This window comes from Lepidochelys olivacea (genome assembly GCF_965140295.1).
Source record: "Lepidochelys olivacea isolate rLepOli2 genome assembly, chromosome: 1".
In the NCBI taxonomy this organism is placed as follows: domain Eukaryota; kingdom Metazoa; phylum Chordata; order Testudines; family Cheloniidae; genus Lepidochelys; species Lepidochelys olivacea.
Window position 1 is genome coordinate 10,040,723 of NC_140411.1, and position 25,405 is coordinate 10,066,127.

The 25,405-nt window shown below is 43.5% G+C and overlaps 1 protein-coding gene across 2 annotated transcripts in view; it reads right to left on the reverse strand.

Moving 5' to 3' along the window:
- CLPB (ClpB family mitochondrial disaggregase) overlaps window positions 1–25,405 on the reverse strand; it is a 141,796-nt gene that overhangs the window by 48,025 nt on the left and 68,366 nt on the right. For both annotated transcript variants that reach the window (XM_084617292.1, XM_084617291.1), the window contains exon 6: window positions 9,515–9,612. In XM_084617292.1, the coding sequence (XP_084473418.1) occupies window positions 9,515–9,612 (98 nt within the window). The remainder of the gene's footprint in view (window positions 1–9,514; window positions 9,613–25,405) is intronic.

The following is a 25,405-nucleotide window of genomic DNA, read 5'->3' on the forward strand; positions in this document are numbered from 1 at the left end:
AATGGTAGAATTATCAGTGATAATGCAGAAAAGGCAGAAGTGTTCAATAAATATTTCTGTTCTGTATTTCAGGGGAAACAGATGATGTAGTCTGTGGCAGATTTAATCTCAGGAAAAGCTTCCTAATCATATCAGCCACACTATCAGAGGCTCGTTCACCTGCACATCTACCAATGTGATATATGCCACCATGTGCCAGCAATGCCCCTCTCCCATGTACATTGGTGAAACTGGCCAGTCGCTACGTAAAAGAATAAATGGACACAAATCAGACGTCAAGAATTATAACATTCAAAAACCAGTTGGAGAACACTTCAATCTCTCTGGTCACTCGATTACAGATCTAAAAGTAGCAATTCTTCAACAAAAAAACTTAAAAAACAGACTCCAACGAGAGACTGCTGAATTGGAATTAATTTGCAAACTGGATACAATTAACTTAGGCTTGAATAGAGACTGGGAGTGGATGGGTCATTACACAAAGTAAAACTATTTCCCCATGTTTATTCCCCCCCCACCCCCGCCCCAGTTCCTCGGACGTTCTTGTCAACTGCTGGAAATGGCCCACCTTGATTATCACTACAAAAGTCCCCCCCTCGCCCCCCCCACCGCTGTCCTGCTGGTAATAGCTCACCTTAAGTGATCACTCTGGTTACAGTGTGTATGGTAACACCCATTGTTTCATGTTCTCTATGTATATAAATCTCCCCACTGTATTTTCCACTGAATGCATCCGATGAAGTGAGCTGTAGCTCACGAAAGCTTATGCTCAAATAAACTTATTAGTCTTTAAGGTGCCACAAGTACTCCTTTTCTTTTTGTGAATACAGACTAACACAGCTGCTACTCTGAAACCTTCCTAACTATGAATCTAGTCATATTATACAATGATGATAAAACACTTTCCATTCCAGCAGTATCTTGGGAGGATATCTTAAACAGCAGCTCCTAAAGTCAGATATTTTAAATCAGCAGGTCCAGATAACTTGCATCCAAGACCTTTAAAAGAGCTGGCTGAGAAGCTCACTGGACTGTTAATGCTGATTTTCAATAAGTCTTGGAATACTGGGGAAGTTCCAGAGGACTGAAAGAAAGCTAATGTTATGCCAATATTTAAACAGGGTAAATGGGATGACCCAGGTAATTTTTGGCCTGTCAGTCATCAATCCCAGGCAAGATAATGGAGCAGCTGACATGGGACTCGATTAATAAAGAACAAGAGAACTGTAATGTAATTAATGTAAATCAACATGGGTTATGGAAAATAGATCCTGTCAAAATAACTTAATATCTTTATTTGATGAGATTACAAGTTTGGCTGATAAAGGTAACAGTGTTGACATAATATAGAATCATAGGGCTAGAAGGGACCACAAGGGTCATCTAGTCTAACCCCTTGCCAAGATGAAGGATTTATTGTGTCTAAATGATCCAAGACAGGATGGCTAGCCAGCCTCCTTTCAAAAACTTCCAGTGAAGGAGCTTCCACAACCTCCCTAGGCAATCTGTTCCATTGTCCTACTGTTCTTTCAGTTTTTCCTGAGATTTAATCTAAATCTGCTATGCTGTAGTTTGAACCCATTGCCTCTTTGCTGCCTTCCGTGGTAAGAGAGAAACACTTTTCTCCATCTTTTTTTGGCAGCTTTTCATGTGTTTGAAGACTGCTATTAAGTACTTGAAGACTGTCCCCACTTAATCTCCTCTTTTCCAAACTAAATATACCCGGTTCCTCCAGCCTTTGGTCATATGGCTTGCATTCCATCCCTTTGATCATCTTTGCTGCTCACCTCTGGATCCTTTTCCAGTTTCTCTACATCCTCCCTATACACTGGTGACCACTACTGGACACTGTACTTCAGCTGAGGCCTAATCGGAGCCAAGTAGAGTGGTACTATCACCTCCCATGACTTGCATGCCATGACTCTGTTAATGCAACCTAAAATTGCATTTGCTTTTTTTGCAACAGCATTGAACTGCTGACTCATGTTGAGGTTGTGATCCACCACAACTCCCAGATCCTTCTCAGCAGTGCTGCTGCCAAGACAGTTATCCCTCATTCTGTATTTGTGAATTTGGTTTTTCTTCCCTACGTGTAGCACCTTTGTTTTTGTTGAATTTCATTTTTTTGTCCCTAGTCCAGTTCTCCAATTTATCAAGAGCCTTCTGGATTTTAGTTCTATCCTTCAAAGTGTTGGCAACTCCCTCAGCTTTGCGTCATCTGCAAATTCAATCAGTATGCTCTCTATTCCTACACCCAGGTCATTAATAAAAATGTTAAACAAGACCGGACCCCAAACAGATCCCTGTGGAACCCCACTTGAGACATCCCTCCAACCTGACATCACTCCATTAATAGTTACTCTTTGTTTGTGGTTGTTTAATCAATTATGTATCCACTTAATGGTAGTTCCACCAAGCCCACATTTCTCCAGCTTTCTTTTCAGAATGTTATGTGGGACTGTGTCAAAAGCCTTGCTAAAGTCCAGGTATATTATGTCCACTGCATTCCCCTATCCAGCAAACCAGTTACCCTGTCAAAGAAGGAAATCAACCTGGTTTGGCATGATTTGTTCTTAGTAAATCTATGCTGGCTGCTTGTAATTACCTCTTCATCTTCCAGGTATTTGCAAATTGAATGTTTTATACATTACTCCAGTAGCTTCCCAGATATCGAGGTCAGGCTGACTGGTCTGTAGTTCCCCGGCTCCTCCTTTTTAAAGATGGGCACTACGTTAGCCCTTCTCTAGTCTTCTGGGACCTCTCCTATCATCAATGAGTTTGTACATATTATTGCCAGTGGCTCCTAGATTTCTTCAGCTAATTCCTTCAGTACTCTTGGGTGAACAGCATCTGGCTCCGCTGATCTGAATTCATTCAAATTGGTCAGACGATCTCTGACGTGTTTTTTATCCCGATTTGCATCCCTTCTCCTTTATTTTCTCTGGTAACTTCAACTAGTCATACAGTCACATGTTATTTTTTGTGAGAAGACTGAAGCTAAGTAGGCACTGAGCAACCCTGCTTTCCTATCATCTTCCGTGCCAGCTCACCTTCAACACTGGGCAGCAGACCCACACCATCCTTGATCTTTCTTTTTTGTCTGACATATTTGAAGAACTCCTTCTGGTTGTCTCTTACATTCCTTGCCAGCTGGAACGCATTCTTTGCCCTGGCTTTCCTGATTCTGTCCCTAGACACTCATGCTATTGCCATGTATACTTTCTCGGTGACATGCCCCTCTTTTCATTTCCTGTATGTATTCCTTTTGGTTTTTAAATAGCTCAAAAGCTCCTTGTGCAGCCACACTGGCCTCCTCTGGCTCTTCTTTTCCTTCCTCTGCAGCGAAATCACTTGATCTTGAGCCTCCAGTATTACATCTTTTAGGAACTGCCCCGTTGACTCCTTTCCAACTTTCTTCATTGTTCTTCAGTCCCCCCTCCACTGCCCTCTCTGATTCTTTGGCATGCTGTGCCCGCAGTACCAAATCCTGACTTCTATCCAGGAAGTCTTCATTTTCTCTGACGCAATGCAGGGTCGATACTTGGGCCTCCAGTCCTTTGACTTTTTCTTCTAGTATGGAGACCAGCTTGCACTTCGCACAGATCAAGTCACTTCTCTCCTCTAGGAGAAAGACAAACACAGTGCATCCTGTGCAGGTCATAACAGCTGACCCCTCACTATCCATTTTTTCTACCTTTGAGCAGGAGGTTGGACTAGATGACCTCCCAAGGTCCCTTCCAACCCTGATATTCTATTCTAAGAGCCTCCTCGGACAATGTATTTACTGCTCGTACAAGCCTGAAAAGCAGAAACTCTGTGGGCTCTTCCCCAGGCAAACTCCCATACAAATTCCCTCTGTTTACATCTCCTCTCTTCGCTGCTCACTACGTTCGCAACATACTTAGACTTCTGTAAGGCATTTGATTTGGTACTGCAAAACAAATTGATTAAAAAACGAGAATGACATCAAATTAACATGGCACACATTAAATGGATTAAAAACTGGCTAACTGATAGGTCTCATAATGTAACTGTAATTGGGGAATCATCACTAAGCGGTCCCAAAAGGGTCCCACAGGGATTGGTTCTTGGCCCTCCGCTATTTCACATCTTTATCAAGGACCCGGAAGAAAACAAAAACATTACTGATAAAGTTTGCAGATGACACAAAAATTGGGGGTGTGGTAAATAATGAAGCAGACACATCACTGATTCACAGTGATTTAGATTGCTTGGTGAACTGGGTGCAAGCAAAGAATATGCGTTTTAATATGGCTAAATGTAAAAGCATCTATCTGGGAACAAAGAATGTCAGCCACAGTTACCAGACAGGAGACTCTATCCTGGGAAGTAATGACTCTGAAAAAGATGTGGGGGTTGTGGTGGATAATCAGCTGAATATGAGCTCCCAAATGTGACGCTATGGCCAAAGAGCGACTGTGATCCTTGGATGTATAAATGGGAATCTCAAGGAGTAGAGAAGTTATTTTACCTCTGTATTTGGGACTGGTGTGACCGCTGTTGGAATACTGTGTCCAGTTCTGGTGCCCACAATTCATGAAAGATGTTGATAAATTAGAGAGGGTTCAGAGAAGAGCCACAAGAATAATTAAAGGATTAGAAAACATGCCTTATAGTGATAGATTCAAGGAGCTCAGTCTGTTTAGCTTAACAAAGAGAAGGTTAAGGGGAACTGCGTGGTCTATAAATACCTATGTGGGAAACAAATATTTCATAATGGGCTCTTTAACTTAGCAGAGAAAGGTATAACACGATCCAGTGGCTGACAGGTGAAGCTACACAAATTCAGACTGGAAATAAGGCATACATTTTTAACAGTGAGAATAGTTAACCATTGGAATAATTTACCAAGAGTCATTGTGCATTCTCCATATCTGACCATTTTTAAATCAAGACTGGATGTTTTTCTAAAAGGTCTGCTCTAGGAATTATTGTGGGGAAGTTCTCTGGGCTGTGTCATTCAGGAGGTCAGACTAGATGATGACCTTCTGGCCTTAGAATCTATTCATTGTAGGGGTTTTTCTGTTTGTTTTGTTTTTAATTTAACACACTGAAGTCTCAGATTTGGGGGCACAAGCAGAACTCTTGCTCCAAAGGCCTGCAGTGTGGTGCAGCTGATGTCCCAAGAGAGGGTTAGGCTCGTGCCAGTCTCCTGCACCCCAGACTAGTTGGATGAAGTGCAGCACTTCTGCCTTCGAAAATGACTCTTGCCCTCTTAGCCACAAGGATGATGGCAGAGCAATGACTGCAGAGGGTCATGGAGACATTGACACAGCTGATGACGGCAACCTGCCGAAGTTTGGGAGGAAGGACTGAAGTGCTAGGACCTGCCTTCGTTAGTTCTTTGGGTGCGACTCTGTGCTGTGACTCTAAGAGGCACTGCAAAGACCTTGCCCCCCAGGAGGATGTGGGGTTCAAGGGGCTTTAAGCCAACTTTCTGCTCTCCTAATTTTTGGCTGTTCCCGGGCTGGAGAGGCCCCTGGTGTAACTCAGCCCTGGACTTCTCTATGGCTGCAGCACAGCCCTGAAAGTCTGCAGGGCTGTGGGCTGCAACCGGACCCGCAACACCTCCCCATCCCTGGCACACTCCCTACACCAGCACCAGTGAGAGAGTCCTCAGGAGGCAGCCTTATGTCTGTCTCATCGGGGTCTGTGCCAGGGGACTCCTCCTCCAGTCAGAACTGGGGCTTTTAGAGCCACTTTACACTGCTCCAGCCCTTTTATCCATAGAGGGGCTGGAGTGGGGGGTCAGGATCTCACTCTCTGTTTGGTAGCAAGACATAACTTTCACTGATTTTTGACACCAACCATTTTTCTCCCTGTGCACGACTGGGCAAGGCTCCCTACAAAGCAAGTCACAATTGTTCCTTAGTCTGCACTGCTTGCTTCCTTCCTGTGACCCAGAGACCAGTGAACTCCCATGATCAGTGACTGGGGCAGTCAGTAAAAGCCAGGGCTCATGCATAGTGTTACTGCTACAAAGACATTACTGGAGAGGAAATCACAAAGAGAGCCTGACCTTGATTACATTTGACTTTAGCCACCAGTCAAAGTGACACTCCATTACATGGCGTGAAGTGCTATGAATGGGGACTGTTTTCCCCCTCCGATAACTGATCTCTAGTTCTTCTGATTAAACTTTTATAGAACATCATTGCCATATAAGTGGATTACACCAGTATTACGTGTTCTGAAAGAGAGGTAGGGACTGATACCCTGCTCTTCTTGTGCTAGGCAGGAGGTAACAAAGCTCCTAGGTTCACCTGGGCTAAGAGGTTCTTGTGACATAGTGCCAAATGTAAAGGAGGAGAACCCATCTTTTTAATAAGAGACGCACTGTATTAGCTTTGTCAGACCTCACCTTGAGATAGCAATCCCTGGCTCCCAGTTGCTAATACAAGCCTGGTAATTGTGATCACTGGCTTTTATTATTCTTTATCCAGTATGGCACCCCTCCCAGCCATGATTTCATTTACGGGAAAATATTCAAAGAACAGAGGTTCAAAAGCACAGCTGCTAGTGAGGCTGAATGTCTGCAGAGAACCTGGCCATGTGTAGGACACAACCTCTTTTACATTACAGGAAAAGGAATTTAAAAGATTAAATAAACTAGGATTATATATTTGTTTTCAGCTGGAAAACGTGTCAGGGATACAAACTAAGCTATTTAAGTAATGCCAGTCTTTAGAGATTTTGGGTGGCAGTTCATTCACATCAAGGGCCAAATCTATCCCTGGAGTAACTCGATTTGTTACAGTAAGGATTACTTTGGCTCAAGATCTTTGCTTCTTATGAGGTTATTGGGATCCTGCTCTACCTTTGACTGTGCAACTCCATGGATGGATGATCTGCATAGTATGGATGTCCAAAACAGGAAGGGCATGGCCTAAAAAGAAGCCAGCAGGAATGCGGGGGCCTCGTGGTTTAAGAAGATGTCTGAGATCCAGGAGATCTACGTTCTAGTTCTGGCTGTGACAGGGATGTACAGCTTTAGGCAAGCCTGAAGTCACCAGAACTATCGGTCTGTACTGGCTTTCCTACTGGCAGTCTCTGCAGCAAGGTCAAGAACAGAACTGGCCCAGAGACTAACTCAGAGATGAGGCACACCATCAAGCTAATGCTGGGGAAGATGTCTTCATTTCCCCTACTTTGGGGACAAATAAAAGGACTTCAGTATTCAGGGCTGTTAATCTGCCACCTTTCACCAGCAATAAAAGTCACACAAGACAAGAACCTGGCCTCTTTACCACCTATTTACCTACTTTGGCCTATCCCTTTGCTCCTAGCTCTGTCTGTTTGGCAACACATTCAGGTTTAATTTAGCATTGTGAATCATCTTATCTATACACACAAAAAGATTCTTATAACACAGTAGAAGCATGCACAGAATTCTTTTTAAAAACAAATTTAAAAATACATATGAAAACTCCTTGTTACTCTGTCACCAGGATATGTAAATAAAATATATGTGATATGTCTATCTGGTGAATAGTCCTGCCAATTCATTCTCCAGCTGTGATTAAAATGAGAAATACATTCTCAAAGACTCTCAATGGAATGCAGGTGCAGGAGTGGGAATGCAACCCTGCTACCACCACATCCCCCTCAGCAGAATATTCATCACAAACCAGCTGCACCGACTTATGTTTTATATATACCCTGCATCATTTTCATCAGCAACATGCACATATATTTATCTCCTCTCCCTCCTCCAGCTACTCACTCCCTGACACTGGACTCCAGAGGCCATTTAACCAAGAGATGATTTTTTTCTCCTCTCACTGATTTAAGAATTTTGTGCTCAACATTTCTGTTTTAAAACTTTTAAAGAGCCGCCCTGACTGTTACAACTCACTCCAATATGAGATATGAGAACCATCAGCTAATATGAGAACCATCAGCTCAATGGAGAAATGCCACATTCAAGATCTTCCTTCTTGTAACAGCAGTGCATAGTATAAGAGGATGCGGCATTAGTCTAGTAGTTAGAGCAGGGGACTAGTAGCCAGGAGACCTGGCTTCTACTGTTAGCTCCACCAAAGACTTCCTGTGTGACCTTGGCTCTAGGTTTGACCTTGGACAGTAAATGTGTTTTTGCTTTGTCTACATTAGATGCTAGGCTTTGCTTAAAACCATGTAATTAGCAAGCTGGCTAACACAATTTAACACATCTCTCATTTTCGCAGCCTGGACAAGTTTTTAGGCCCACATTTTCAAGATGGCAAATTCAATGTCTAAAGCTGGGTAACCAAAAATGGAGGCACCCCAAAGTAGAGGCCACTTTTGAAAACATGGGCCTTAATCTGTATGGACCTCAGCTTCCCCATCTGTAAAATGGGGACACTGATCCTTACCCACTTCAAAGGGGGCTTGTTAGGCTTAATGCACTGCGTGACTTGAGATTCTTAGAAGAACGGCACTCCAGAAGGGCAAATCATTATTACTACTTCATAATGATGTCATTACTATTTTAATAAATGTACCTAATAACTTTAAATGCGGTTTAGAACTGGTGTCAGTTCTCCCTATCTAATGACCAGGAGCTTTATCATTACAAGGAAGAGAAGAAGGATGATCTAGTAGTTAAGGCTAACTTGGGAGATCCAAGTTTAATCCTCTGCTCTGCCAGACTCATCTGTGTGACCTTGGGTAAATCACTTAGCCTCTCTGTGCCTCCGTTCCCCAGATATGAAATGGAGACAATGGCACTGCAAGTTTCCCCCACTCCAGGCCTATTCACTCCCTGGGCTCTTTACTGCAACTGCTGATGACAATTACTGCAACTGTGTTTTTTCCCTCCCTTTGACAAACACGTCCTTGTGCAGTACGTATGACTCCATTGTATCGAGGGAGACAATGAGTCTGGGAGAGGTTAGGTGAATGGTCCGAGGCCAGTCCAGAAGTTAGGATTGGTGCTCAGGAGTTCCCGGATCCCAGTTCTGAGACTCAACCGCTAGGTGAGACCACACACAAGGATCTGTCTTGAACTCAAAAACCTCAGGTGTTTCAAAAGAGAAGATGGAGATAGCAATCTGATTTTACCATACTCTGCCTAGAGGCTACTGGGATAAGCAGACAACAGGTGATCTTATTTGTGGTATGCATCTCAATGATAAGCCACAAAAAGCAATACAAGAGGCAGAACAGGTGGCCATAGATATATCTGAAGATAATTCTAACACTTTTAAGTTATACATCATATAACTTTAAATCATTGCTGAAGACACTCTGCATGTCGTTCCAGAGACATTGAAAGGATCAGAGATGTAACCATGCTAAGGTATCCTTCCAGAAGGTGTAAGAGCTGAAACAGGCCCCTTCGGTTGAAACCTGAAAAGGAAATAGAACAGGAGTACTTGTGGCACCTTAGAGACTAACAAATTTATTAGTCTCTAAGGTGCCACAAGTCCTGTTCTTTTTGCGGATACAGACTAACACGGCTGCTACTCTGGAACCTGTAAAGGAAACAGTAAGTCACCTGAATCAGACTCACCTTTGTTTCTGATGCTTTCAGAAGTTTCATGACCTCCCCGTCACGGGCGTAATCTAGTGGTGTGTGCCCCATTTCATTCCTCTGCAGGGGGCTGGCACCTGATCATAGGGGGAAAAGGAGGGATCAGAGTTCAAACATGGGGCAGAATAAACATGAAGCACGACTTGTGACCCCTACGCTCCCCAGTGTCCTCTTCTAACCTTTGCTCTGAGGGCTATTCAGATCAGAGAGGGACAATGTACAACCAGCACATGTAAGGCTGTCAGGGGAACAACAAAAGGAGAGAGTCACTTAACAATCGGCTTGGCAGGGAATGGCTGTTGTGATGATGAAAGCACATGGAGTGCCCGAAACAAAACACAGCTTCATAAAAGCACCAGCTACTGGGCCTATGGCAGCTCCATGGAACTACTGCAGTTTCAATTGGATATGGTATTCTTCTTCACTGCCTGGTCTGAACTGTTGTCTAGGATTGCTGTGGCCTGTTAAACAGCTGCTGCCTTCTGCCACAGAATTGGCTGCATTTCAGCAGTGGTTCTTCTTCATCTGGACAACTCATCTCTTTGGGAGTTAAAAAACAGCCAGAGAGACTCTAATAGGCACCCGCATGAGAGAAGTTCTACACACCATGTCCTAACACTGAGAAAGCTTCCCACCACCCCATCACCATCCAAACCACACTGCACTAGGGACGGCAAAAAGGTCAAATCAGCTGATCCCTGGTGCCTTGGCGGCATGTAGGGCAAAATATGGTCCACTAGCTATGATGGTCCAAGATTAGGATTGGTAGATGTAATAAGGATGTCTAAGGAAGTAGTCAAGGATACAAGTATCAGAGACCTCAATGGATGAGACACAGGGTGTTTCACGATATACTTGCAAAGGCAGAGATATATCTCAATGCCACATACCACATGTATTGCAGCCTGCTTTCTCCAACCAGAAAATGAGGGCTATAAAAATGTCCAATCTGCCTGTAACTCAAAGCTCTGAGGCTCTACCCAGCAAGCTTGAATGAACTAGCCAGTCAATATCTTCTGAAGTGAGAGTGGTCTGTGAAAGCCTGAGAAGCAGAGATGTTCTGTGGATAAGGCACAGAGGGCTTGGAGCTAGGGTTTCCAGGGTTCTACTCAGTAGCTCTGACAACGACTCATTCTCTGTTTGCCCATCTGTAAAATGGGGATAACATTTACAGGGGTACCTGGAAGGGGTAGACAGTAAATAACTGTACAGTGCTAAGAAAAAATGCAAAGCACCAAAGCAGTATTATGCCACCCCCTCAACTAGACCAAGCTTTTATAAACATTGCACTTCTTTCCTTCCCGCTAGTCTACATGGGTTATTTGGAAGAGCAAACTCAGAAATGAGCACTCGGTTGCTTCAATTAACATATACTGATGAGGCTATATTTTTGCCTCTACAATGTAGTCTGCCGCACAAAGCAATCCTATTAAACTGAAGAGCTGTCGCTGAGAGGGCTCTTTGCTATCACGAACTGAAGAGATTAGCCATTTTTAAGCGCTGGCATCGGGGATCTATATTTGCTTACAGAATGAAAAATGTGCTCCATAAACATTCGACACAGAGTAATTTCTATTGCAAGCCTTGTCATCGCAAATAAAGACTATGACTGGGACAGGTGAGATTGTATACTGCCTGGGCTGGCCACTCAATATCTTTTAAAGAGACAGTGGCCCCAAAATGCACGTGCAGCCCTGACATTTTTAAAAACATCTTCAGTTTGTGCTAGTTTGGCTAGGGAGTGGGGAAAAGTTTTATGGGCTCTCCAAATGAAGATATCCTGGAGGCCAGGTCTGCTTTCATTTCAGGAGGGCTGAGGGGTTTTTTTTGCCTTGGATCTATCAATAATGGCTATCCAATATTGGCCTAATCCCCCTGTTAATGGCTTTGACGACTTGACTAATTGCCGCAATAATTGACAGAACCTGACTCATACAACTGGTCGATTTCACCTCAATAAAATATTACACTTTAATAAATAACAGTGTCACTCCGTTTGCTAATAGAACACAAAAGTGGCTACTAGTTCATAAGGGCCCTGGCCTGACCTTCCTTCGCCCTCCCCTTCCCCCTTTTGCCCCCCTCCCTCCCCACACGCCAGGCAGCTGGTCCAGAGAGCAGAGCCTTTTGGACAGAGCAGTCTTGGCAATCTATTGTGTGCACACTGAGAGGGCTCCAACCTTTAGATCCTTAATAGTAGGCAATTTGTCACCTCCCACTAGCTGTCTCTAGCTGGGGATCAACACCTGGGCAACACCCCAGGCTGTTCAAGGCACCCACTTCCCTCTTCCCCCCCGTTCATATTAGTAGGCTCTAGCTTATAATATTTGATAAATAGCATGCTAGTTCACTTCTAGCGTCAGTGGAGCAATGAGGCACTGGAGCAGCTGCATAAGGTCACTCATTGGGGAAATATGTTTCTGTCAGTGGTATTGAAAAAAGTTTAGTGGAGTGACAGGTCTCAATTTTTCAAATTTTATTAACTCCATCCGCTTAACAATTTGTCTTGAATTCCTTCAGATTCCAGATAACTGTCAATAGGGCTCAGGATGGGTGGGTACTGGCAACGCGCAGAATTATGCTGTTTTATTTGGTGGCAAGTTTTGAATAATTCCTAGTGGGGGGAAAAACACCACATGAAAAGGACAATCCTAGGCACAGAATGTAGGAGAGACTGAAGCTTTCCCAAGCCTCCTGCGAAGATGGGGGTGGGCAGGGGCCAGGGCAGATAAGGATCCTTAGTGGTGGTTTTATCATGACTTTCTTGTCTAAGTTACAAGCTGCTGAGATGGGACCCAGCAACATGCCTGAGCATAGGTACCAATGCCTGGGGTCCATTCCCAGCTCTGCCAGATGCCAGACTTGGGGCAGGTCATTTCTGTTTCTCTCTCAATACCTCAGTTTCTTCTGTACAATGGGGATAATACTTCAGCACTTCACAGTGGTATTATGAGGGGTCAAACAACACTGATGGGGCTATATGTACATCAGTAGGTAATTACTTTTCTCCCAGAGGTGGACAGAGGAGAATAAACTGCATTAGTTGGAACTTGGCACACAGTATAATCGGATGTTCTGCAAACTACCACACAGACTGCAGTTCTACCAATGTACCTAGTCCAGACCTCCTCTCAATGTTCTAGTCCTGACCCTCTCTTTTGCAGATCACCCTTCTTTGGTGTCCGTGACACGGACAAAGTATCTGTTGGGAATCATCATAAGACCATCCCTGTCCTGGCGCTGTCAGTGAGAGCTGCTGTTTGCAAAGAAGCCTGAGCAGAATAATTAAAATTCAGGTGAGTCACCCAAATGAGACACCCACCATCCGACACTAGCCCTCCTTTCCTTTGTCCGTGGACCGACTGAAGGCACCACAGGAGGATAATGATAACTACAGTAACCCACACATCTGTCAGCAGAGCCTCTGTGGTACAAACAGAACAATCATCTTCACCAGCTGGCAAAGGCTTTTAATTTTCACTTGTATAACGTAAACTCCAAGGTATAAACCAGCCGGACAGAAGCAGAGTCTCTCATTTCACAATCAGGGCTTCCTGCTATAGTGCAGGTGAGGAGAAAGCACAAGAAGCTCTTGCCTGCCCGTGCCACTGCTCTGGGATTGGCCAGAATCTCCTTGGGGAGAGAAGTCCCTACTCCTGAGGATTGCTCCACAGCACTAGCTGTCCGAAATCAGGCAGGGAGAGGTAGCTTCACCGTGAATGGCTAGGCACGCAGCAGGGAGCACACTGCCCCCTCTCTGTGCGGCTGGTGCAGCTCACAGTCTGGTGTGTGCTGCCGGGTGGCTTTCTAGCTGAATTCCTCCTAGGGACCCAACCCACAGCACGGCTTGCAGGCAATTCTGCCCTAAGAGAGCAAGGTTTTGCAGGGTCAGGTCCACGGTTTCTCTAGGGCAAACGCAGTTCTCTTATTTAAACAAAAGATAATGTCACCCAGAACTGGGGGAAACCTAAACCTGTAACGACATATGCTGTTGGGGATGCCCAAGGAAGACACATTGAATGACAACACCTCTTCCTGGACCCACAGCAGACCTGACAGACACTGAAACTAATTACATGCACTGCCCACACACTCAGGTGTGCTAAAAGCATTTGCCACTAGTTACTTCTCTCCAAGGCCTTGTTTCGAGCACCAAAATAGCCAAGAATTCACCAGGAGACAGCAGCCCATATTACTTGCTGGGGATTACACGATGTCATCAGCCATCAGCTTTGACAAGCAGTGACATTATTATTGCTCTACATGGCTAGTTAAAGTAATATACAAAGACTTCTGTCCTCCCGAGTCCTCGGTGATTGAATTAGCATGATCACCCTTTTTCCAGTAAAATAAACCTGTTTTTAAATCAATAAGGCAAAAATATTTCACAGGTAGCTTTTAACGTACAGTATTAACATTAAACAGCTTTTGCTACCTTAAAGTAGCCACTGCAGACCCGTAATCCTATCAAATTTGGGGTGTTTTGGGTTTTTTTGAAAGATAAAAAGAACACAGCATGGCCAGATCCTCAGCTGGAGTAAATTGCTGTAGCTCCATTTACTTATTCCTGCTAAGAGTCTGGCCTTCTTCTTTCAAACGATGCTTCCCAGCAGCTTGGATTTCATTGGGCGCCCCCCTGCCCCCAGAGATGTTCAAATCCCATCAAGGGAAGACATGGGGTAAAATTTTCAAGAGTGATTTAGGACCGGTAGGAACATTTGAATATTACACCCTAGATCTTTTAGAACCCACCCTGCTTGTCCTTCACTTAGGCAAAACTCCCGTTAATTTCCATGGATATTTTTCCCCAGTTAGGATTCACAGGATTGACCCCTCTCAGTGTATTTACATATCACGGCAAATTCTGCCCTCAGCTGCACCCAGGAAAACACCAACTTCCATGGGATTAGACACGAACATGAATGTGGCCCAAAGACCAGTACCGTCTCTCCCTTACACCTCGTTTTGGTTTCTTCATAAACCAGTTCCAAACCCACATTTTGATTTGACAATAAGGGCTTAACCCCCAGCTGTTACTCAAAGGTAAATCTCCCATTGAAGTCAGTGGGAGCTCATCAGGTAAGGGATGAAGGAGAAAGCCCCAAGTCTCTGACAGGATTTATACAGGGCCTCATGTCAGGGTGTGAGATAAACCCTGACATTTCTCTTAAAGCATCTTTCCAAAGACCCTTCCAATGACGCATGAATCAGAGAAGGCAGAAATACTGGAGGTGAACCACTGGCTGCACGACCAGCATAAAGCTGAATATTTTGGTTTTGTGGTGCATTAGGCCATATTTCAGTTGGCGAGGGTGGTATATAAACAGGAAGGCCTGAATCTCACAGGTAGAGGACGCAATTTCTCAGCTGGAGACTAGCTGGAGCAGTCAGGAAGGCATCAATCTAGAAATGCAAGGGGAGGATGCTAAGAAGGCAAATGTGGTACAAACTCAAACTCAGCCATGTCATTAACAAATTGAATCAATGCAACAAAGAATGCGAAAAGAAGAATTTTTTCAATGATTTATATACCAGTGCCAGGAGTCTGGGTAATGAGCAAGAGGAATTAGAAATTCTCATTGATGGGAAGAAATTTGATATAATTGGCCATTGTAAAATCTGGTGGGACAATCTGCATGATTCAAATGTTATAATCATTGGTTATAATCTGTTCAGGGAGGACAGAGTGGGTAAAAGGGGAATAGTGGCACTCAACATTAAAGACATTAATACCTGTTTTGGAGTTATTGATAACTCAGAAGTGCAGTGTGCTGAATACATATGGATCAATGAGCTAAGAAGGGAGGGAGTACCGCTGGGGGTCTGTTTCAGAAGTACTGAATCAAACCAGGATGAGTTACTCCTTCTATACTTGTTTGTTTTGTGTGGAAAATCAACATGTGTAGTTATGAGGGACTTTAATTTGGGAGACACATGCTGGAGGTCTCAGGCAGCCACAAGTAACACATCATTAGAGCTTCTAGGAATTATAGATAACCTTCTAATGCAAAAAGGTATTGCACCAAACACAAAATAACTCTGTTTTAGACCTTATTATGATGGATAAAGATGAATTAATCATTGGACTGGAAGTTGGTGGTTGCTTAGGGACCAGTGATCATGATGTGATTACATTCCACACTGGGCTAACAGAGGACAGGCCCAACCAGCAATACATGCATGCTTTGTGTTTCAAAAGGGCTAATTTCCTGCAATTAAAAAAGCTGACGAAATTCGTGAGCAAAATTGATTGGGAGGAAAAAATTAGACAGAAAATTTTTAAATGAAATTTGGGAGTTCTTTAAGAAGAGATATTAACTGACCAAAAAGCCAAGATTACACAATCAAGAAAGAAGACAACTTTGTCTAAAAGCCCATCCTGGTTCAGTGGTGAAGAAAAAACAGCAATTAGAAACACAAAAGCAACATATAACAAATGGAAAGCGGGGGAAATCGATAGCAAGTGATATAAATTAGAAGTTAAGAAGAGGAGAAAACTGATAAAGGAAGCTCAAGCCATCAGGGAAAAATCCATGGCTGGCAGGGCTAAGGATAAAAGAAAGGAGTTTTCTTTGAGTATATTAGGAACAGCTGAAATCCAAGCAATGATATCGGATAATCACTAGATAGATAAGGCAAAACTGTTAATAATGATGCAGAAAAGGCAGAAATGTTCAATAAATACTTTCCCTCTATATTTGGAAAGAAGCGGGATGATGTACTTGTATGACAAAAAGATAATGAAGTACCTTCCAGTCCATGAGTAACTGAGGAAGATGTTAAACAACATCTACTAGGGACAGACATTTTAAAATCACCAGGCTCAGATAACTTGCACCCAGGAGTCCTAAAAGAGCTGGTTGAGGAGATCTCTGATCTACTGATGTTAACTTTTAATAAACTGTAGAATATCAGGGAAATTCCAGAAGACTGAAAGAGTGCTAATGTTGTGCCAATGTTTAAAAATGGCAAGTCGGATGACCAGGATAACTATAGGCAGGTTAACACAAGAACATAAGAATGGCCATGCTGAATCAAACCAATGGTCCATCTAGCCCAGTATCCTGTCTTCTGACAGGGCCAGTGCCAGATGCTTCAGAGAGAGTTAACAAAATAGGGCCATACATCAAGTGATCCATCCCATCGTCCATTCCCAGCTTCTAGCACTCAGAAGCTTTGGGATACCACAGAGCATGGGGTTGTATCCCTGACCATCTTATCTAATAGCCACTGAAGGACCTATCCTCCATGAATGTACCTAGTTCTTTTCTGAACCCTGTTATACTTTTGGCCTTCACAACATCCCCTGGCAATGAGTTCCACGGGTTAACTGTGCACTGTGTGAAGAAGTACTTCCTTATGTTTGTTTTAAATCTGTTGCCTATTCATTTCACTGGGTAACCCCTGATTCTTGTGTCACGTGAAGGGGTAAATAACCCTCCCTTCTTCACTGTCTCCACACCAGTCACGATTTTACAGACCTCGATTATATCCCCCCTCAGTCGTCTCTTCTCCAAGCTGAACAGTCCCAGTCTTTTTAATATCTCCTCACGCGGAAGCTGTTCCATACCCTTGAGCATTTTTGTTGCAGTTCCCTGCACCTTTTCCAATTCTAATACACTTGTTTTGAGATGGGGCCACCAGAACTGCACGCAGTGTTCAAGATGTGGGCGTACGATGGGTGTATATAGCAGCATTATGGTATTTTCTGTCTTATTGTCTATCCCTTTCCTAATGGCTCCTAACCGTTCGCTTTTTTGGCTGCCGCCGCACGTTCAACAGATATTTTCTAAGAACGATCCATGATGGCTCCAAGACCTCTTTCTTGAGTGGCAACAGCTATTTTCAACCCCCTCAGTTTGTATGTATAGATGGGATTATGTTTGTCCATGTGCACTTCTTTGCATTTATCAACACTGAATTTTATCTGCCATTTTGTTACACGGTCACCCAGTTTTGTGAGATCCCTTTGTAACTCTTTGCAGTCAGCTTTGGACTTAACTATCTTGAGTCATTTTGCATTGTCTGCAAATTTTAATACCTTACTGTTTACCCCCCTTTTCCAGATCATTTATGAATATGTTGAACAGCACTGGTCCCAGAACAGATCCCAGATCTATTTACCTCTCTCCATTTGTGAAAACTGACCATTTATTCCTACCCTCTGTTTCCTATCTTTTAATGGGTTACTGATCAACGAGAGGACCTTCCCTCTTATCCTATGATTTTTTACTTTTCTTCAGAGTCTTTGGTGAGGAACCTTATCAAAGGCTTTCTGAAAGTTCAAGTACATTATATCCACTGGATCACCCTTGTCCACATGTTTGTTGAACCCCTCAAAGAATTCTAATAGAGTGGTGAGGCATGATTTCCCTTTACAAAAGCCATGTTGACTCTTCCCCAACATATCATGTTCATCTACATATCTGATAATTCTGTTCTTTACTACAGTTTCAACCAATCTGACTGGTACTGAAGTTAGGGTTACTAGCTTGCAATTGCCAGGATCACCTCCAAAGCATTTTTTAAAAGCCAGCATCACATGTACTATCCTCCAGTCATCTGATACAGAGGCTGATTAAGCAATAGTTTACATACCACAGTTAGTAGTTATGCAGTTTCATATTTGAGTTCCTTCAGAACTCTTGGGTGAATACCATCTGGTCCTGGTGACTCATTACTGTTTAATTTATCAATTTGTTCCAAAACCTCCTCTAACAACCTCCTCAATCTGGGACAGTTCCTCAGATTTATCACCTAAAAAGAATGGCTCAGGTTTGGGAATCTCCCTCAAATCCTCTGCAATGAAGACCAATGCAAAGAATTAATTTAGCTACTGTGCAACAGCCTTGTCTTCCTTGAGTGCTCCTTTAGCACCTTGATTGTCCTGTGGCCCCACTGATTGTTTGCCAGGCTTCTTGCTTCTGATGTACTTTAAAAAATTGTTGTTAGTTTTTGAGACTCCTGCTAGTTGCTCTTCAAATTCTTTTTTGGCCTACCTAATAATACTTTTACATTTGACTTACCAGAGTTTACACTATTTTCTACTTTTCTCAATAGGATTTGACTTCCAATTTTTAAAGGATATCTTTTTGTCTCTAACTGCCTTTTTTATGCTGTTTGTCCATGGTGGAGTTTTTTTGGTCCTCTTACTGTTTTTTTTTAATTTTTATTAGGGGATGCATATAGTTTGAGCTTCTATTATGCTGTTTTAAAAAGTTTCCACGCAGCTTGGAGGCATTTCACTCTTGTGATTGTTCCTTTTAATTTCCATCTAACTAGCTTCCTAACTTTTGTGTAGTTCCCCTTTTGGAAGTGAAATACTACTGTAGTGGGTTTCTTTGATATTCCCTCCCCTTTCCCCAAAGGATGTTAAACTGAATTACATTATAGTCACTATTACCGAGAGGTTCTACTATATTCACCTCTTGGACCAGATCCTGTGCTCCACTTAGGACTAAATCATAGAATCATAGAATATCAGGGTTGGAAGGGACCCCAGAAGGTCATCTAGTCCAACCCCCTGCTCGAAGCAGGACCAATTCCCAGTTAAATCATCCCAGCCAGGGCTTTGTCAAGCCTGACCTTAAAAACCTCTAAGGAAGGAGATTCTACCACCTCCCTAGGTAACGCATTCCAGTGTTTCACCACCCTCTTAGTGAAAAAGTTTTTCCTAATATCCAATCTAAACCTCCCCCACTGCAACTTGAATCAAGAACTGATTCTCCCCTTGTGGGTTCCAGGACTACCTATTCCAAGAAGCAGCCATTAATGGTGTCTAGAAACGTCATTTTTGTATCTTATCCTGATGTGACATACCCAGTCAATATGGGGATAGTTGAAATTCCTAATTATTACTGGGTTGTCTGTTTTTGTAGCCTCTTTTTAAAAGTGTGGGGGACAGGGCATGGCCCCTCTGGCCCAGCCAGTTCTGGTTCCCCCGTTCTCTTCTCTTCACTAAGATAGAGAGAATCCTTTTTAACAAATCCTCCTCTAAGGGATATGTCTGTCTAAATCGTGTGCTCCTCTGCACCTGTCAGCTTTCCACCAGCCCTTAGCTTTAAAACTCCTTTATAATTTTACATGCCAGCAATTTGGTTCCATTTTGGTTTAGGTGGAGCCTAAACCTTTCTCAAAAGAGTGCCTAGTTCCTAATAAATCTAAATCCTTCATCTCAACACCATCATTTCATCCACGCACTAAGACCCTGCAGTTCCATCTAACTGGCCCTGCACATGTAACTGGAAGCATTTCAGAGAATACTACCATGGAGATCCTGGACTTTAATCTCTAAACCAACAGCCTAAATTTGCCCTCCAGGATTTCTTTCCTCCCTTTCCCTATGTCACTGGTACCTACATGTACTGACCACCAGCTTCTCCCCAACACTGCACATAAATCTGTCTAGGTATCTCGAGAGATCCACAATTTCCGCACCCAGCAGGCAATTCACCATGAGCCTCTCCTGGTCATCACAAACCTAGCTATCTATGTTTCTAATGATCAAATCCCCCATTGCTATTATGTGTCTTCCTAATAACTGGGCTTCCCTCCCCAAGAAGGGGTATTCTCAGTGTGAGATGATACCTCAACATCATCCAGAAGGAGGGTCCCAACTATGGGGTCATTTCCCTCTGCTCCAGCTTGCTGTTTCTCCTTGACAAGACTTTTATCCTCCTCAACAGCAGAGGCTTTCGAACAGGGGGCAGGTCTGCTCTACTGTGTCCCAGAAAGTCTCGTCTATCTACCTCTCCATCTCCCTTAGCTCCACACTCAGTTTCTGAGGGCTATGAGCTGTATGCACCAAATGCACACGTCACCTACCCATACACGCTGCATTCAGTGCAATAAACTGGATAGCCCCACACTGCTGCTGGACTTCGGCCAGCATTCTTATTACTCCTGCAGGGTTTTTGGTTTGTGTGTTCTTTGTGTGTGTTTTTTTTCTTGGGGATGGTGGTGGTTATTGGCCTAAATTTAGAGAATGTTTATTAGTGTATCTGGCTCTTAAGCTCCTCACAAAACTCCTGTTTGGTGCTCTTATTTCCTGGCTCCTCTGGTTGCTCGGGAGCTGGCTTCTGAAATCCCCATTCTCCATGAATCAGCCCCAGCGCCTTGTCAAGGCATCCCTAGGGAATAGAGATCAAAGGATGGCAGGCTAGAGGCCTGTTAGGAAACTCTGAGTCTGGCCTAGCAAGCCACTAGGCTCAACACACGGCCCCCTGGCAGACCACTCTACAACCATCAATCAAGCAGGTACATGGCAAGAGAGCAAGCACCACCACAACAAACAAACTCACAGACAACCAACTAGCCTGACGTCAAATCCCAGGCAAAATAATAGAAGGCTGATATAGGACTCAACTGATCAAGAATTATAGGGTAGGAATATAATTAATGCCAGTCAATGTGGTTGAAAGAAAATAGATTCTGTCCGACCTGATTTCACTCTTTGATGAGATTACAAGTTTGGTTGACAAAGGGAATGACCTAGAGGTAATGTACTTAAACTTTTGTAAGATGTTTGACCTAGTACCGCACAACATTCTGAATGGAGAGGGTGCAGAAAAGAATTACAGAAATGATTCAAGGTCTGTAGAAAATGCCTTACTGTGAGAGACTCAAAGAGCTCAATCTGTAGGGCTTATCAAAAGGCTTGAGAGGTGACTTGATTACAGTCTGCAAGTACCTTTATGGGGAGAAAATATCTGGTTTGAAGGGGCTATTTAACGTAGCAGAGGAGGGCATAACAAGAACCTGAAGCAAGCCAAATCCAGATTAGACATTGACCACACATTTTTAATGGTGAGAGTGACTAACTATTGGAACAAATGACCAATGGACATGGTGTATTCACCATCTCTTGATGTCTTCAAACAAGGGCCAGATGCCTTTCTGGAAGACACGCTTTAGCCAAACACAAGTATTACTTTAGCAATACAAGTTGTTGGGCTCATTGCAGACATAACGGGTGAAATTTAATGGCCTGTGATATAACGGACGTTAGACTGGATGATCTACCAGTCCCTTTCTGGGCTTAAACACCAAATTTATGAAAGCAGGAAGAGAATCTTTGGGGTGAATCCTTTAATTTTTTAAATAGGTACCATCAGGTTAAAAGTCCTATTTAGTACAGATTCTGATTAAGGTGGCACTTTATTAAATTCCAGGAGAGGAGCAGCATTATTAAAGGATCTGTTTAGAAATAATTTAAAAATCATCCTAACCTTTGACTTCCACCTCCTCAGGTTATTAACACGGAAACAGATCTGATTTTTACATCATTTGTGCTACGGTAGCGCCCATCCCCATTGTGCTAGGCACTAACTCATCCATAGTCAGAAATTGTCCCTGCTCAGAAGAGCTTGCAATGTACATAGACAAGACAGACAAAGGGTGGAAAAGGAAACAGAGACCAGAGAGGAGAAATGAGTTGTTCAAGGTCACACAGCAGGTCTATATCAGAGCTGGGAACAGGTCTCCCACAGAATCAGAGCTGGGAACAGGTCTCCCACAGTCCCTTCCTCTGTCTACATGCTTATTATATTTCACTTACCTTGACCACTGAAACTAGACAGGGTTCCCTCTAGTTATACACTAGTTGATTAGTTACACAGTACTGCAGTGTTAAGATTCTAAACTACAGGAGATTGTTTTAAATTAAAAAAAAATAAGAAAAATTCTTTCATCTTTTAAAAAATTCTTCCTACTGCACCAATGGTTACAGTATCTCAGTATCCTTCATTAAGGGTGAAATTCCCGCCCTATGCTATTTTGAGGGCGTAAGTAGCACCTAACAGCATGAGCTGTGTGCTGGTCTCCTGCACAGGGTTTTTTTTCTCAGATGTACCTCAGAGAAAAATTTAGTCCCATAGTGCATCAATTCTGCCAGAAAAAGAGCTAATTCTTTCCACTCCTCTCTTAGTTTGCTACGATGCTCCTTATTGATGACTGACTTCGCTATTGCTAAGTCTTTCTGCATCTCCATTACCATGGACCAGCCTACTCACAGACAGGCTCTGCATCTCAAGCTAGTCCCGCACTTGTTTTTTCATTTTATTTTTTCAACCATAATACATGCTGGACATCTGTCTATATATTTTCACTATCGCATAAAACGTTTTTACCAAAATATACAATTAAGTATCAGGTTCTGCTCTCAGTTATGCTGATATAAGTTGAGAGACTAACTTGCCTTTGATGGAGTTACTCTTGATTTACAGCATTGTAACTCAAATTGGAATTTGGCCCTAACTGTTAATAGAAAATTATTCCATTGGATTATCTGACAAGAATTATCTCTAGAACTATCCCGAACAACGGACATATTCTGTAAGTGGGTAAGCAGGTAAGAAATAAACAAACCTTCTAATCACAGTGCAATATTTTGGAACCTTCTGGCTCATACAATTGAAGACAGATCATATTCAAATGGTGCCAGTATTATAATGGGTAAGCAAACTGGCACTTTACACACACCTATCAAATATAAAGCGTGCATGCCGCTCATTGCAGAACATGCCTATCAAATATGAAGCATGCATGTAGTTGATTCCAGGTAGCATGTGGGCACAGAAGGAAAACTCCTCAAGACACAGTACGTGGTATTGAACTTGGGCCTCAACATTACCCACTTCTTAAACACGTAACTGGTTTGGGATTGCCATCAGATACATTTGCTCCCTGGGATGTATGAGATGGGAGAGCTGTAGTTACCCCTTGATGGACCATCATAATCCTGGCTTTGTACTTCTGGGTTGAAAAAGTCTTTGCTGCTTGTGTCCTGGTGTTTCAGGAGTGTTTGCTCAGTCACATTTCTCGCACTGATATAATTCCACTAACACATCTCAATTCATATTGTTTTATGAGGTCCTCCTTTCTAGAGGGAACAAAACCACTTTTAACCTTGTTCTTAAGGTATCAATGCGAAAAGGGAAACTAAAGAATAATACTCTCTCTCTTCATATATTCTTTCTCTCCATAAATATATACAGCTATTAAATGCCTTACAAATGGTTATGTCAGTGCACGGCTTTGTGCCCGGAAAGACTTCAAAAGGGATCTATTTGTTCCCCACCCTGTGGGGAAACTATTCTTAAAAGCTTCGACACGGACATAAATGTGCTTGTGCTCACACACTTATTGCACTCGCCACAGTGGGACATTAGAAGCCTCAGTGCAATGATATGATTGGATTTTAAATCCCAGTCTCTGAGGATTTTAATTACTGGTCTGGGGCTGCTGGGAGTGGAACTCACTGCCTTTGGACAGAGGGGGTCGATACGCTGGCCCACAACATATTGAGCCATGACGCCTGCAGACACTATTGTGCTATTTAATCATCTTTTGCAAAATTTACAGTGTAACAGAAGGAATCAATACTGAATTTATCACATTCTCTTGTAAATATGAGCAGAGAGGAGGAGAGTTTAAGACACTCTTAACAGAGCAGAAGGCCTGGGACAAAAGTGCCGTAGCAGCACAATGACATCCCTGCTTCTTAGGTGTAAGCAACACAAAGAGCTGGGTAGCCTCGCAAGGCATGTGTGGGGCTCTCAAGAACCCCCAGTCTTTGTCCTCCCCCTGCCACCCTGGAGTCTGGCAGGGGCTCCGAAGGCTGTAGAGGCGGTGCACTCATTCTTGGGGAGGGGCTGGGTGAATGTACCTAGAACTGCTCCACAGCGCCCCCCTTCTGATAATGATGGGTTGGGCTCAAGGAACTGTAACGGTGATAAGAACATAAGGCAGGCCACATTGGGTCAGACCAAGGGTCCATCTAGCCCAGTATCCTGTCTTCTGACAGTGACCAATGCCGGTGCCCCAGAGGGAATGAACAGAACAGGTAATCCTCAAGTGATCCATCCCCTGTCGCTCATTCCCAGCTTCTGGCAAACAGCGGCCAGGGACACCATCCTTGCCCATCCTGGCTAATAGCCATTGATGGACCTATCCTCCATGAACTTATCGAGTTGTTTTTTTAACCCTGTTATAGTTTTGGCCTTCAAAACATCCTCTGGCAACTAGTTCCACAGACTGACTGTGCGTTGTGTGAAGAGATACTTCCCTTTGCTCGTTTTAAACCTGCTGCCTATTAATTTCATTTGGTGACCCCTAGTTCTTGTCTTATGAGAAGGAGTAAATAAAAAACAGTTAGTCACCTTCTCGTAACTGTTGTTCTTCGAGATGCGTTGCTCATATACATTCCAACTAAGTGTGTGCGTGCCGAGTGCACAGTTCACGGGAAGGTTTTTCCCCTAGCAGCACCCATTGGGTCGGCTCTGGAGCCCCCTGGAGTCGCGCCTTCATGGTGCCGCATATAGGGCCCTGCTGGTCTGCTGCCTCGCCAGTTCCTTCTTGCCAGATACTCTTAGAGAGGGGAAGGAGGGTTGGTTTGGAAAGGACATGAGCAACACATCTCGAAGAACAACAGAGCATCTTCAGGAGGAACGCTGGGTGGGGTCGCAGTTGCACCTTATCTTTATAAAAGATATACGGAGGGTCAGATGTGAGAGCCTTGAGCTCAGACACCCTTCTGGCTGATGTTATTGCAGGGAAAAAGGCCACCTTATAGGAAAGGTAGAGGAGTGAGTATGTCACTAGGGGCTTGAACGAGGGCCCCATCAGCCTCGAGAGTACTAAGTTAAGGTCCCAAGAGGAGGTGGGCAGCCGAATATGAGGATATAATCTGTCCAACCCCTTGAGGAACCGCCGCACCATTTCGTTAGTGAAGATGGAGCAGCCATGTTCTCCTGGGTGAAAAGCTGAGATGGCAGCCGGTGAACCTTTATCGAGGAGTGAGACAAGCCCTGCTGTTTTGACTTTAGGAGGTAGTCCAAGATAAAGGGGACTGACGATTGTGTTGGAAGGATA